Raw genomic sequence first — 15,938 nt, forward strand, 5'->3', positions numbered from 1 at the left:
TATTTATAGACAGCAGTCATATTCCCTCCCAGCCTTCATACTGTAAACTATACGAGCCAAACTTTCAGCCTCCTCCGGCCAGCCAGGCTCTCCAATCCCCTAAACACCACGCTGGCCCTTCCCTGCACCTGTTCCAGCTTGAATTCCTTCCTCGCAGACGGGCAACTAGAACTGTACGACACATGCCACAGGAGGGCCCTACAAGGCACTGCACAATAGCATTAGTATGACCTTATCCCCACAGAAATAAAGCCCCAATAATCTGCCTTTTCCACCAATGCCTCAGCTGTGACCCCCAGCCTGCAGTCAAGCAACACCCCCACGGTTTCCCGAGTGCTAGCGAACTGGATTAGACCTCCAAATAAACCCTAGGGATGAGCACTGAAGTGCATCAGCTGAAACACTACACCAGCATTAAAGGAATAAATTTATCCTCTCAATTTAGTAACCACAATAGTTCCGACTGCTGTGTGTTGACCAGACTCTCAGTCCCACACAAGTGCTTGTTTAGCCTTTCCAATGCTGAGGTGACCGCAAGCACCCAAGAGAGAACAGCTCCAAAAACAAAGCCATAAAGGACTCTTGCCCTGAGCCAGTCCCATCACTGAAATCCTGTGGGCATGTAATAAAAAACTGGCCAGGAAACAAGACCAGGGGAGCAAATCTCTACAAGCCAGAAGGATATGCAAGGGAGACATTAACTTCGTATCCCATTTTTCTACTCATCTCTCACCATGCACTACTGGCCACAGAGAGAGAGGATACCACATCAAACAGAGTGTGCACCATTGTGGAAACAAACTTCTGCCTTATTTATTTCAACATCAGGACTCTGCTCTTTACACTCCCTTGGGATCCTGTAGGTTCTCACTATTTATATTAAATTTTGTAATACATTAGTAAACAACTGAAAAATACTTTTGTATGCTTGAGCGTACCAGACAAACTTCTTTGTTTTCTGCAACCAGTAGCACATTCACACCATCTATAAAACAACCACATAGCGTTACTACTCCACTGCAGTTCTTCCCACCCCAGCTGGAAAAGGACAACTTTTCCTGCTACCACCAGTCATTATTACCTCAAGTGTTAAGAAAAAGCCACAATAAACTCTAGATGCTGGCTTGCTACAGCAGTTAATTTTTTTCCTGCCCTAAATACGAAAGACTGAAGCTCATATTGAATCTGATCCAGCTCAGCTGCCACCCATCTTCTATTCTGCACTGCACCCTCCATGGCAGCCCCTGCTCTGCAGACAGCAAATAGGTAAGAGCTGCACCATAATACGATCAAATTACCACACAGAGCAGTAATTGTTGGAAAGTCAGGCCCAGCTACCAGAGCCAAAGTGACTGATCAGCTGGGCTGGGAATTAATGCCAATGCCTACAGGAAACTGGATATCCTGGAGCAAAATCTCTGTTCTTTTGTAAGTTTGAGGCAGGAAAACCCACCTATGAGGAGCATGCCTGCACAGGAGCTTAAGAATCAAGAACTGTGCATACTCTGCAAATGCAGTTCAAGCCCCATGAGTCCTTAGCTCTTCTCCCCAAAAGAGGAGTGCACAGAACCAGTTTTTGTAAAGGCAACTTTTGCAATAGAGGCATATGCAAGGATTAGTCTCTACCCCAAAGTCCAGATCTCAAGATCACTCTTTCTCCACAGGCCATTTCTCATGCCTTTTGGGCATCAAAACTAATTTAATTCATTTTTATTTGCAATTATAGCTTCATGGTAAAGAGGTTTTCAAGAATGAAACTGCTAAATTAATGTATGTAATGTTACTGATGATCCTCATGTACCCCAGCACCCCCAAACTCACCAGCTAACAGCAGCTGCTTGGAAACCATTTACAAGTCTCTTTCTTCCCCAGATGGCCATGTCTTTTTCCTCTGTGCATTAAATACTCAACAAAACACACTTACCAAATTATATCAACCCATAACCATGCATAAAAATTATTTCTTAAATCGGGATTTCTTCCACTGAATTTCAACTGAAATAAACATGGTACAGAGAACAAATGTATGCTTATAGTGAACAACCATTCATCAGCTTAAGTAACTCTAATGGATGCCACTCTGAACTAAGCCTGCACCATCTGTTCTACCCCTCAATTACAGAAGAAAAAAAAAAAAAGAAATTCAATACACAGTTTAAGAAAGCCAGCTAATTTATCTAAGTTTTATTTCTCTTCAGCTCAGTGAAGCATGCTCTTGTAACACTTGATATTCAGACACAGATCAGAATTGAAGGTTGCTTTCTCTAACACAATTAGGAGTTCTGTCAGGGCAAATAAAATCTCCCAGCAATATTTCACCATATAAAAAAAAAAAAATCTCTAACACTTGCCATACCTTTTGTAAAGGTTGTAATGTCTCTGTAAGTAACAAAATCAGCTAGGAGCTGAATAAACCAAATCTGCAGTCCTGCACGCACAAAAACCTCTACCAGCACAGCTTTGCTTGTTCTGCCAGGAGGCCTTCCCAGGTGGAAGTGTCCTCAGCCACCGCATCAGCATCTATGAACCATGCCAGTTCCTAACTCCTCTTCTACAGGCAAAGGCCCATCCTGTGAGCTGCCAAGCACAGAGCCTCACACAGTCCAAGCGGCGCTGTAGTGAAGGGATCATCCCACATAAGGGCGAGATTCCCTCCTTGGCAAGCACAGCCTGTGCAGCGAAAGTAACGGAGCACCAAGAAGTCACTACCTGCCAAAGTGCAGGAGAAAATCTAAGAGTTTCATACAGTTCCTTACTGCAAACCTCCACCCAGCTTCACTTCAAACCAGCCTCTTCTAGCACTCTGCAATATGAGAAAACATTAAGTAGAACTTCCATCTAATTTGATGGACCCTGGCCTGCTTGAAGCTTTTGTCGCGAACAAATCTCTAAGCCAAGATCACTCTTGTGTTGCTAGGCAAACACAAACCAGCAATACCAAGGGCTACTTCTAGTGTAAGTCACGACTGCAACAGCACAGACCACACATCACAGAGAAGTGAAAATTGCAAGACACTTCATCCCCACTGGCAGATAGAGGTGACGGTACAATAATCTCCTGTTGCAGAGAAGCACACAAGAGAACATCATTACCTAAAACACTCAGTCCACCTCTAGGAATATCAGGCTGGCAGAAAAAGACTTTAAGATCCTGGACATATTCCTTTACGCTACACCTCAAAATGAAAAATCGATGGCACATCATAGTCTGGGTACTGAGAAAAGCACATTAGCCACAGATGAATCGGAGGATCCTGCACACTTACCACCACCATCACTAAATACTGCCACAAGCAGCTCAAAGTGAGATCGCTCACCAAGGAATATTCCTGGTATTTTCAGCTCTCTCCACTTGCTATAGGATCGTGCAGCTGAAAGAACATGCTTAAGGCCCTGACACTGCTGTGCTTTGTCACTGTAATTCAAGGCAGACAGATCAGTGCAGGCCTTAGTTATTGTTCGGGGATTCAAAGCTCTGCAAGATAACTCCCTTTTTGCTTATTAGCAGGGGAAGAAATGGAGTCCAGCAGAACCACCAGCCTGAAACAGCACAGACCAAGCAAACAAAGTCTGCGAAGAAACAGAGTGGAGGGAGAATTCATTTCTCTTTGGGCTGCAGCATCCTGCAACACCTTCTCCAGCCCAACCTCACTAATAAGCCCCATAACTCCTAGTGCCCATGCAAACATAGGCTGTCAACTCTAAGTAACCGAGCTCTCAAGTAAGAGAAAAAAAAAAGTAAGAGCTCTCAAAGAAATCATCTTTTCCACCTTACAGCTTCCTTCCAGCTACCTATAAGCACTGCTGGGAAAGTGCAAGCCGGGCAATGCCTGCTGGGTGCAGCTCAAGCACACTCCTGGCAAGCGCAGATATATAAATGCCCTTGTGCTGGGCCTCAAATGTCTTGCTTCTGTAACAACTTTCAAGCTGTCTTGACTTGAAAAGCAACTATTCAATGTCTTCTGCACCTACAGCAGCTGCCTGCTACGAAGCAGAGATCAGTGACCAGGTCACAAGGCCGCTTGTTAGCACTCAGTTCTCTGGAACTCCTCTATCAGAAGTGTGCTAAGTCTCACCCCCTTTGACACATAATACGTTTATAGACTTGGACACCACCAAGGAAAGAGAAGCACCTTCTCTCCCCTCCACCATTGCTTTATTGTTGCATCACTTGAAAAAGAAGGTAGTATTATCTCCTATCCCAATGCTGAGGTCAAGCAGTTCAAAAAACAGTGTCAGGCTAAAACAGAAACAACATACAAAAGCCACCAAAAGTCAGTGATGGTCATGACTTACATAGCTCAAACTCGCATGCCAGCGAGAGAGACAGCTTGAGCCCTCTCTGTGAGAACACAGTAATTTCATCATCAGTTGAGGCTCCTTCTAATCCAAACTGAACTGGATTGCCTCAGAGATGTCATTTCTCTTTGGTTTGCTGATGTTTCCTCAGTGATAACACATAAGCACAAGGGTTTAGTTAGAAGAGCCCTAGACAGGGAGGAGCCATGAATCAACTGGATGCTCTCCCAAGATAACGGGCCTGTTACCCAAACCCAGGCTAATTCCAAAAGCACATGCTTTATCACTGAAGTGTTAGGAAATTTTAGATCACACAGATGATCTCAATCTTTGTTTTAAGCTGATGCTTTTCAATATGGAATGGGGTGAGCAGAGGAACAGACTGCAAATAACAGCTTTTTCAACCATGACCGAAAAACTGCAGTTTAGCTCTCCAGATGGCTATTCTAGGGCAGTGATGCTTGGCCTTCCACTCTCCGGGTTGTTAAACTAATCCATGAACAGGATCGGATGACACCAACTACTCTGTTCTCCCTCACACCAGACAGAGCTGAGCTTCTGAATCCCCACCCCACAAGCAGTCAAGAAAGGAAACAATAATGCAGATACAGACACTAAAACAAGAGACTGGCATACGACAACGCACTATACCTCGGCTGGATACCGAAGCAGACAGCACTAAATCACTAACCTCCAGGTAGCAAGCTCACCCCACTCAAAGATTTCACATCCTCTATTATACTCATTCACTAAGAAAACATGTCTCGGATGTCTGGAGGGTGTCTCTATTATGCTTATTAAAACTTATTAATCACAGCAAATGCTATCTGTAGAACATGCAGATTAACAAGCAGCCAGCTCAGCAGCATGAGTTCTGGAACAGAGTCACTGTACAGAAGTGTCACCGGTTTGTTACCGTAGAAAAAATACCATAGTGAACACTAAGTGTGTACTTCAACAGACAAAAGACTGGGAAGGGGGTGGAGGAGAGAGAGAACAAGTTATCCTGAAAGAAATTCTGCAAACTAAGCATGACATTGGAATTGCAAAGCATTGAATAGCTCTGCAGTCCACACTGCTTCATGAAATCCATGCAAACAGCACATTTCATAACAACTTCTAGTCTGCTGTGCTTGGGTAACCTTTCCACTAAGAACCATGGAAACCTGTAAGAGAAAGCCAGCTAGCAAGAATAGGGGGAATAAGCTCTCAGAAAATTATATACACACACCACTTGTTCATGACAGCAAACTAAGAATTCTTCATGTGCTCTGCCAGAATAGATACTCTGTTAAGACTGTATTGGTTTTGTAGCTTGTTAGTTGGGCTTTTTTATTCCTACATGCCAAACCCCTTCTACCACAGCTGTCTGTTGCCAAAAATGCAGCTGTGCAGAACACACTAACCAATAACTGCAATCTCACAACTCCTTAATAAAAATTTCTGTTAAAAATAGTTTAAATTATCCTGAGGATGTTGAGCTCCAGATCACTTGCAATATACATGGGTAGTCTCTCCATCCCTTCTACGTGGAAGCACACCAGCACAACTCTCAGTTAACTATCTTCAGGTTCAGCTCTGTAGGAACTTTTAACACTCAGATTTTTCTGGACTTATCAGAAAGGAACAAAGTCTCTTATTACATTCCATACAGTAGTTTAAGCAGGCTCTTAGACTTGTCAGGTGCCTCACAAAAGGACCAGGACAGGAGTTCTCCAAGCCACAGCCGAGAATCCCTCCCCATTCTCAAAGTACATGGGAGCAGCAAGACTTCCTCACTAAGGAGGAGGAGATAAGCAACATGACAGGTATAACAAGGCAGAGGAGTTCCACGTCCCACCAACTTACTGCAACACTGTCAAATTCAATAGAATACACACATACACACGCTACCACTCCTGAGTCAAGTGCATAAGATCTCTTGTACTTAAGCTGTCCACAGAAGATAGGAAAAAAAAAAATTCTAGCAGAACTAATGACAGTGAAAATTACTGGTGCTTATTGCAGTTTTATAAACTTATCTGGCAGGAAATCAGCAACATTGCTAACTACTGGGATGATCAAAACATGCCACCAGCTAACAAGCTCCACAAACTAACCAGGATTTGACAAAACATAAACACCAAACATAAACAGATTAAAATCCCATTTACTGAATTCTTACTGCCTGAAGTCCTCAATTCATACCTACTATCAACTACCAAGAAGTGCATCAAGAATGGTTGATTCAGTATAATTATCAGCCTACAGAATAGCATATTACAAAGTCTACTATGCTACTTTCACTTGGATCAAGTAGCACTTGACACCAAAGCTTGGTTGTAATCACATTCCATCTGACAAGTCTTACCTTGTAATTGCTGGAATTTACCCAGGAAGTGGCCAATCCATCAACCATTTTATCCAGCATAGTCTGATCATGTTCAAGGTCAGATGACTTCTGTTTATCTGAGAAGTAATCTATCAGTTCTTGGCCAACCTGAAGCCTCTTCCCAACATCCTTCTGCAGCACCTGCGCTAAGCAGTACTCCATACTGGGCTCCATTCTGTCTTAGAAACACAGCACCAGCAAGAAAGCTAGAGGGCAGCAGGTCGGAAAAATCCCTCTATAAACATACGCAGGAGGTTGCCTTTTTGTTGGATGAAGGTTACTGAGGGTCTGGGTTTCAAAGATGCAATTCTGAGAATGGCAACAATGCACCATGTGTGTGTGAACAGCAGCTGGCAGGATATTAAAAGTCCAATTTAAATAACTAGTAATAGATGAAGCAACGAGCTGTGCTGTACTGTTGAGTCTGTCGTAATTCCCAGTTCAGCAGTCCATTCTGAAAGAAATGAAAAAGAACAGTATTATAGGTTAAATTAAGACTGGAGCAAAAAAAAAAAAAGGATAGAAAGCATGTCACAAAATAGGTTATTCATATACAGCTGTGAAGCTGTGATAAGCTGAATATGAGCCATATCACTCTATTTTAAGGAATCAGGCAAGGTAGGTCAGGACAAAAACCTTCATTTCTTCCTTACTACAACAGTCACTCATCAATTTTCTATAAGTTTTAGTGACAGATAGTAAGTCTGTGGCTTAAGTAAGAGATGATTAGTAATCAATAGTATTGCAACTACCACAGTCGCCATCCACCCACAAAGGTAGAGACAAAATCCTTAAGCAGGTCACCAGGAAAATGCATCTGCTTTAAGAAATGAAAGCAGGAAGAGGTCTGGATCCTGTTTTGACTGTTCACAGAATCATAGAAACACAGAATGCCAGGTTGGAAGGTACCTTGGGGATCATCTGCTCCAATCTTTTAGACAATATATAGTTTAAATGAGAGGCCCCAGCACTCGGTCAAGCTAAGCCTTAAAAGCATCCAGTGTAGAGGAATTCACAACTTCCCCAGGGAGATTATTCCAATGTTTAACTGTTCTCATGATGAAAAATTTTCTTCTGGACGGTGGGCCTTCAGCAGCCAATGTCCAGCTGACCAGCATAATACAGCCCTAATGCTTGGGCTCTGGGAATGGAGAAGGAGTTCTTGAAAACGAGGTGCTCAAGCTGTTTCCGGGCTGAATGCTGTTACATCCCAACTACAGGTGCCCAGGAAACAGCACTGGCCTAGTGCAACAGCGTGAACACAGTTCAACCAGTGATGCCTGTGGTGTCCTCAATAACCAAGGCCGCACACAAGAAAGGTGAGGCCAAACCCTGCTGCCACTCAGAGGCACAGCACTATCTGTGAAGTAAGCTTTTGGCTTATGCATAAAAAATAGCTAAATGGGGTTTGGTTATGCTCTTCAACCATAGAAACTCTCCTGTCCAAGGACTTCACTAAGCACTCAGCTGCAGGTTTTTTGTCTCTCCATCTGTAGCCAAACAAATCCCTCCAGGTATCCAGGGAACAGAGACACAGCCCTTCCTCCGCTCTCCCACAAACCAGGGCTCCTGCACCATCACGCAGCTTCCTGAAGCATTCCCTCATCACAGGTTAGCTCTTCAAGGAGGGAGGGATAAAAATTCAGAGTGCCTTTTTGTTTCCTGTCTAATAATACCCACAGCTAGAAATCTGCCCTACTTTTTCCCGCCAGTATGAGGAAAGCAGGTCAAGCTCAGAGCAAGGGAAGAGGCTGTGGAGCAGACACCTGGCTCAACAAACAACTGGAAGGAAGCTGGAGGCACATGTTCACTAATTGGAAGCACTGGGGCAGCAAATCTAAATACCTTCTGTTTGAGCAAAGACTTTCATGAAAGTCTTATTAAAACAAAGTGGATCTGACAGCAGAGGAGATGCACACAAGAACCCTGGCCTGGAAACAAAAGCACACCTCGCACAGCAGACTCGTTCATTATCGCACCTCCATTCTCCTTGGCCAGACTTCCAAACTGCCACATCTCAGCAACACCACCACAGCATCCTGATGCAGCACAGCAGCTTGAGCTTCCCTTACCCCTCAAGTGCTGCTAGATAGATCCCAGCTGCCAGCACTGCTTATTCATCAGGCAGCAGTCACCAAAGAGCAGGTCCCCCATTCCAGACAGCCAGTTCAAATCCCCGTTGGCTGACAGCGATCAAAACTGGTTCTATACATCCAAAGACTCACCTCAGCCAACCACCCAGAAAATCCTACAACCAGCCAGAGGGAACTCTTGTGCCTGTAGACTAAAATCCCTCTTCACCAGAAAAATCTCACTCAAGTCACTTCAAGAGTGACTTGATTTCAAATTCTAAAACTGTCAGCAACATCCCAATCAAATTACCCTGAAAAGGGTAATGCCTTCTTTCTTTCCAAAAGGGAGGCACTGGTTGCAGACTAGAGAAAAGCCACGCCTTTTCTTCTTGCTGAAGCTACAGTTCCTCACTTGTTTCAGTTTAGCACCAACTCTGAACACAGCACTCTGAGCTTTTCCCATCCTTACCCAAACTGGTTCCGGGCATGGCTCTGACTACCCAGGGCGGCACAGGTAAAACAGGACATCTTCAAGCAGTCAAAAGGCACAGCAGCAGCCTTTGCGAGTCTCCCTGTCTGTACCTTTGAACACTGGCCCTGCCCTGCCCTGCAGCATGGGCTGGTCTTGCCCCCTGCTGCAGGCGCTCCAGTTGAGCCAGACAGGATTATGCAGAAGAGTCTATGAGCATCTAAGGGTTTTCATATGGTATGGGAGCATTTCACTGGCTAACTCATTAGCATAGAACTATTGAAAAAGGGGCGACTAAGTGACATTTAGCAGCTATCATGTTCTAGCCCAAACCTTTCAAGTTACCCGTGTGGTTTGCTTCTGGACTCCAGAAGCTGCGTGCATGTTCCAAAGGGGACTCTTCTACTAAACCAGGTAGAACATGCTGAATAAAGTCCCCTAATTGCTTTTAAAATGGAAATGTGGAACTTGCTTAAACTTGAAAATTCAGATTACAGGAGGGTATGAATGACTGTTAGTTACCACAGAATAGACAATTTTTATTAACTTCACACACAGACAAGTCCCAACACATCCAAGAAACCATTAGCTGCCACATTGCCATGAGAATGGAACGTTGTTTAAAGTCTTTCTTCTACATGTTTTTCATGTAAGAGTTTGTAAATCTCTGCCTACAAGCACAGAAACAAATTTTTAAGCCAACTAATATAAACAAATTTCTCTTCGAGTTCCTCATTTTTTAAATATGTGAAGGCAGACATAGCAGAGAAATTATGGTGCACTACAGAAGAAAAGGCTTGAGTCAATCTTGAGGACTGTAGTTTGAGGAGTATTCACTATACGTTGTAGCAGCACCAAACACATGGGGGAGAAGAGCCAGAAATACCTGGGGAAAACAGTAACATTAAGCCAAGAGGGAACACTGAAGTTGGCTTGCATCTACCAGCCAGCAGGTGTTAAAGCTACACTTTTTTTAACTACCAAAAGAGAAGGCTTTTCCCACACATGTTAGAAAGTCTGCTGATTCCCCCTCTTTCTCAAATAAGGAAGTTGAAAAAATATCACCTGAGAAAACCAAGATCCCAGCTGGCAAAAAATAAACCTCCCAAGCGAAGAAGCATATGGCTGCTACATCCCAACAAGTTTAAAATCAGCTGGGCAGATGCTCCCCACAGAACAAGCTTTGGAAAACACCAAACCACAGTGGTTCTGTTCCTGCAGGATTGCAATGTTATAGGTTTCAGGTAGCCAATGTTACAAGACACAATTCAAGACTACGATTTTGAGTAAAACCTCTTCCCACAAAAGCACAATCATGCAGACATCAAAAGTAACAACTCTGTGGCACAGGTCCTGTATTTGGAGCTCCCCTAAGTTTTGAGAAGGCTTGCAAATATAGGATCCAAAGCAAGGGGTTTTCTCCAGTCTTCCCATTAGGCTTGCAGTTTGCACTCAGGAGACGGGTTAGGCTACACCTGACATAATGTCAACATGTAGAAAAGATAATACAATAGAAAAAAAGCTTCTCTCCACCAGCCCAATTCTGTCACTGCAAAAAATAAAGTTCCCTCTTTCAATAATAAGCCATTAAAACTACGAGCTCTGTAAAAGCCTCTGCCAATAACACCTAAATTTTCCACCAAGAGCTAATGAGCAGAAAGCTATTATAGAGGTTTAGCGCCAACTAGGAGCTCAAAATGATAAATTGAAAGGAGAAAGCTGACAAAGACTGAACAGCCCAAAGTTACTCAGCTTGGATACTACCACCATAATGTCATAAAAGCTGGTACAATTCACACCAATGCAACTGCCACAGCACGTAGACATCAATCCAAATAGCAATAAATAAATACTTGTTATCTAAGACACTGTGGCAACACTAAACCGGTACATAAGTCAAAGAGCTTTTTTCAGTGTTTAGAACTGACCCCAAAATAAGTGAAATTTCATTATCTGAAATTCTCAAATAAGACTTTATCTTGGGATAACTTCACAGGAAATTTTAAATCTTCCTCCTCTTGCAATGACGAAAGAAAACTAAAGCATGTAAAGAACACAACGCCACTCTCCTGGGCGACTGCCTGTACTTGGCAGCTCACTCTTCCAATATAGCTATTTAACTTCAAAAATTATGCCCCACTCTTCTGCTCTCGTTATCAGATTGAGTTATCTTTGTCACGTTTCACCATCATCTTCATTAGCCAGCAAGCCAGTGCAGTCCACAACTTCCCCGGTCAACTGCTCTAACACAGCTAACTCTAGACACAAGTTTGCAGAGAGACTAAACCTTGCTGCCACTCAGAATGGTGGGAAAGAGCCAGTGCCACTCAATAAACAGGCCTTTCCAATCACCTTCCTAAAGGTGTATCTGTAACTACTTTCATCCAATAAGCTTAACTTCAAACACCTTCTCAACAAGACAAAACTTCTATAGTGTCTTCTTTTTATCTTTTTTTTTTTGCACAGGGTTAGCTGTAGCCCAGCAGCTGTAGAAATGACACAGCAATACAATTGCACCAACAAGCCCTCCTCACAGGTCTGGGCACCTAACTACATACAAACTTGTTTAAAAGTAGTTCAAGGTATATTAGACAGACACTTTCCTGAACCCTGACTTTCCACAACAAAGAACTCCTTCAGGAGATCTCTACTCTAGACAAAATGCAACAATTTTTCAAGTACAAAAGCTACCAGGCACCAAACCTGCAGCAGCTCACTGCTACTGGAAGGTGGTAAAGACTAAATGGAGATTTCATCAGCAAGGTTAGTGTCAAACTGCAGCCCCGCACAAAGGGTGGAAACTCTTAGCCTGCTGCCCACTCCTCCTCCTCTAATTTTGCTTCAGCCCGCACAGCTGTCCCCTGCCCTGAGGGGATTTGATATCAGGCCTTTACAAAGTAGACTAAGCACTCAAACCTACTCTGCAAGTGGCAGCAGACAAATCAGCTGCACTGACAGTCTCTAAGCTCAAAGTATTCTTAATGGCTCAAATCTGCTGAGAGAATGAGGTGGCAAGTAAAACATCAAGTGTCCTACTTGAAGAAGAAAGCAACCTTTTCCTGGAGCCCAAGGCAGTTTGCAGGAGGGCCCACCCAACAACTGACAGATGAGCTCTGCCTTTGCTTCATCTGCCCCCTTAAGTAGGCAGTAACATTTCCTTCGCGTTCAGGAATATTGCACAATCAAGGCTGATTGTTTTAAATCAATAATTAGTGTTTCCTTGTATCTGAGCCTCCTCAAAGATGGTATCTTATATTTCCAGCATGACAACTCATGCTTCTCTAATGAGCTGACGGGACAGCCCCAAGCTTATCTCCATGTACTGTGTCTGGCTGCACTTCCAGGAGACACTCCTTCCACTCCCCTGCACAGGAACTTGAACTGTCTTCAGACAGAGTAGCCACCACACTTCCAGTACTCAGCACCGCAGCCTTGCTGACAAGCAAAGCACTGCCCATGTGGATGCAGCTTCCCTGCTGAAAGTGTTACCAGGTTTTCAATGGAGGTTTTCCTCCTTCTCCTCCCAGGCAAGCACTTGTAAAGCTCCCTCCTGTTACGCACAGTTCTCTCTCAGAACCACCACACCTGGCTGAAGGCTTCCTAGGACTCTGCTAAATCTGAGCTGTTCTCTAAACCCTCTTGGAGGCTAGAAACCAACCTACACCAGGGCGAAAATCTACCACCATGAGGAAAAACGAGGCAGATTTCTAGAATGAAGATGGCTGAAAGATTTCCAGGGCTTATGCTAAGGCCTTCTGGTCTCCACACAATCCTTCTGGGACAGATGCTAGCTGTGAAAGTTGCATTATCCTACCCTGGGTAAGATGAGAGATAAGCTTCAGATAACAGGAATTCTTATGTCTCCACTAAAGGTCTGCAATGCTGCCCTGGTAACTGAACACCTCAAACAGAGCCACGGATTTTAGCGAGGCATCAATCTTCCAGAAATTTCCACAGTAATGAAGCTGTAGCAATCGAGACAACTTGCAGGTCACCTCAATGTGACCCCAACACCCTACACTAATGGAACCACTTTGCAGAGTGGGAGTAATCCTTCAAGAATAGGGTAGAAAATTAGATAAGCTTTAACATCCTTTGTTTTCTTAATAAAACCCCTCTCTGAAATTAGTTTGGTCTTAACTTTGTCAGAGACCAAGGACAAACTTAGAATGAGCTTTCAAGGTCTCCTTCCTTTTAATAGTTGGAGCACCAAGATGCAAATCAAAATCCTACGATGACAGGAGCTGCTCTGGGTGACTCCTGTAGGCGTTGCAGTGCATGGTCCCAAGGTATCACACTACAAGCAATTTTTTCGGGATCTACTGGACCACTGGAGTAGAAGGGAAATGTCCTCATGACATTTTGTTCTGTGAAGAGTACCCAGTTGTGAGTTTGTGTGTACAAAAGCATCCTTTCTCTCCCTCAGCCTACAGGTCTAACCATACCTCAGAGCCTGAAGACTCCAGCTGACACCTGTGGGACCCTGGCCAACAAATCATCCAGCACCGGCTCTCTCCAACTTCCAGCTCTGCTTGGTGTCAGAGCAAACGGGTACACAAGGTCCCCCAAGGATCTCTGGTGATGCATCCTAGAAAAATGGAGTTGGCATCCAGCCTCCTTCCTACCTCAACTGTGAGTGCAGGACAAAACTTCCCAAAGTCATATCCCAACCCTCTCCTCCACAACCCAGCAGCAACAGTGGATCACCTGGAAAAACATGGGAAGAAAAGGAGACTGACCTGTAACCTCACACAGGTAAAATGTTTAGCAAGGTTTGGAAGCAGAACACTACCAAGAACTAGAGCAGGGTGGCCCATCACTTGCCAGACAGTGGGCGAGACAACTGGTTTCACAGCACTCCTGCAGAATCCTGTAGTCTCTATTTGTCTAAGTCCCTTAGGCTAAGATCAACAATTTAGCCAATCCGGAAGATGGAAAGCACTTCTTAAGGTACGTGAGCTGAAGAAAAAGATGGGAGAATACTTCCCATTTTACTGGCAGGAATAAGGCAGAAAGTCGGTGCTTTCCCCAGAGCCACTGTAAAGCAAGCCTCCAGTGGCAATGGGAGCTGAGGGTAAGATAAGACCTTGGGGAAAGAAAAAAAAACATACTACCTGTGCTGGCTTTGCATGGCAAGGTTTTTGTAGCAGAAGGGCTACAGGGGTGACTCATGCAGAAGCTGCATGAGTTTTCCCCATGTCTGACAGAGCAAATCCCAGCTGGCTCCAAGACAAACCCACTGCTGGCCATGGACAAGCCCACAAGTGATGGCAGTAGCACCTCTGGGATAACATAGTGAAAAAGGGGGTGAAAACCCCTGCACAATGCCAGCTGCAGCCAGACAGAGAAGTGAGAATATGCAAGAGCAACAGCTCTGCAGACAGCAAGGCCCGTGAAGGAGGCAGGTGAAGAGGTGCTCCAGGCACCAATGCAGTGATTTCTCTGCAGCCCATGGAGGTCCAAGGTGGAGCAGATATCCACCTGCAGCCCATGGAGGGCCCCACGTGACAGTAAGTGAATGCCTGAAGGAGGCAGTGACCCTGTAAGAAGCATGCACTGGAGCAGGCTCCTGGTAGGACCTGTGGAGAGAGGAGCCCACGCTGGAGCAGGTTTGCTGGCAGAACTCATGATCCTGTGATGCACCCACACTGGAGCAGTTTGTGAAGAACTGCAGCCTGTGGGAAGGACTCGCATTGGAGCAGTTCTTGCGGGACTGTCCCCCACGGAAGGGACCCCACGTCCAGAGCAGGAAGAGTGTGAGAAGTCCTTCCCCTGAGGAGGAAGGAGCAGCAGAAACAGCGTGTGATGAACTGACTGCAACACCCACACCCCATCCCCATGCACCACTGAGGAAGAGAGAATTCAGGAGTGAAGTTGAGCTCAGGAAGAAGGAAGGGGTAGAAGAAGGTGTTTTAAGAACTGGATTTATTTCTCATTATCCTACCCTGATTTAATTGGCAATAAATTAACTTCCCCAAGACAAGTCTGTTTCGTCCATGACCACAACCGGTGAGCTCCCTGTCCTTATCTAGACCCACAAGCCATTATATTTTCTCTCCCCTGTCCGACTGAGGAGGGGAGTGATAGTGACGGGTGGAGACTGGGCATCCAGCCAAGGTCAGCCCACCACATGCTGGTACAAGATCGGGATAATCTAGTTTTAAAGAGATCAGTGGGTTTGATATAAATTCCATACCCAACAAATCCTCCAGGATTTTGTTATTCCCACTGGTGCGTAACTGGCTACTGGTACAGATGCAGTGGGTAAGCTTTGCTGTACAAGTCCAAGCCAGAACTATCTTACAAGGAAGTACTTGAGAGACAAGCACTAGTCATAAAATGACAGATTGGAATGAATATATGAGATCATACTGGGTCCTCAAGGGACTTTGAGTGTCCAACTCAGCACTTTTTGGTAAGATTTCTTCCCTCTGCGCCCCACATCATTTTCTCATAAATTACACGTGTACGTTAGGCAATCTTAACAGAATGGGTGTGAAGAGGGAGTAAAGAAGAGGTAAAAAAAACCCCAAACCACTCCCTGCAGTCTACACCTCAAATATGTTCACTCACAGAAGAACCTCAGGCAGGTAAGTAGGCACTACAGCTGCAGACAAAAGCACCGCCAAAGCTAAGACAACGACCTACACACATACTTGCGAGAACAGGCCACGAGATGCTGCTGATAGGAAAACCAACCAGATACCCAAATGTGAAGACTGGAACT

The 15,938-nt window shown here is 44.5% G+C and overlaps 1 protein-coding gene across 7 annotated transcripts in view; it reads right to left on the bottom strand.

The window, feature by feature from the left end:
• The window catches only part of CLASP1 (cytoplasmic linker associated protein 1), a 160,727-nt gene extending 153,603 nt beyond the window's left edge, over nucleotides 1–7,124 (bottom strand). For all 7 annotated transcript variants that reach the window (XM_069861419.1, XM_069861415.1, XM_069861418.1 and 4 more), the window contains exon 1: nucleotides 6,650–7,124. In XM_069861419.1, the coding sequence (XP_069717520.1) occupies nucleotides 6,650–6,844 (195 nt within the window). In that variant the 5' untranslated portion in view covers nucleotides 6,845–7,124. The remainder of the gene's footprint in view (nucleotides 1–6,649) is intronic.
• Between the last annotated feature and the right edge of the window lie 8,814 nt (nucleotides 7,125–15,938).

The sequence above is a fragment of the Phaenicophaeus curvirostris genome, chromosome 7 (genome assembly GCF_032191515.1).
Source record: "Phaenicophaeus curvirostris isolate KB17595 chromosome 7, BPBGC_Pcur_1.0, whole genome shotgun sequence".
Classification (NCBI taxonomy): Eukaryota; Metazoa; Chordata; class Aves; order Cuculiformes; family Cuculidae; genus Phaenicophaeus; species Phaenicophaeus curvirostris.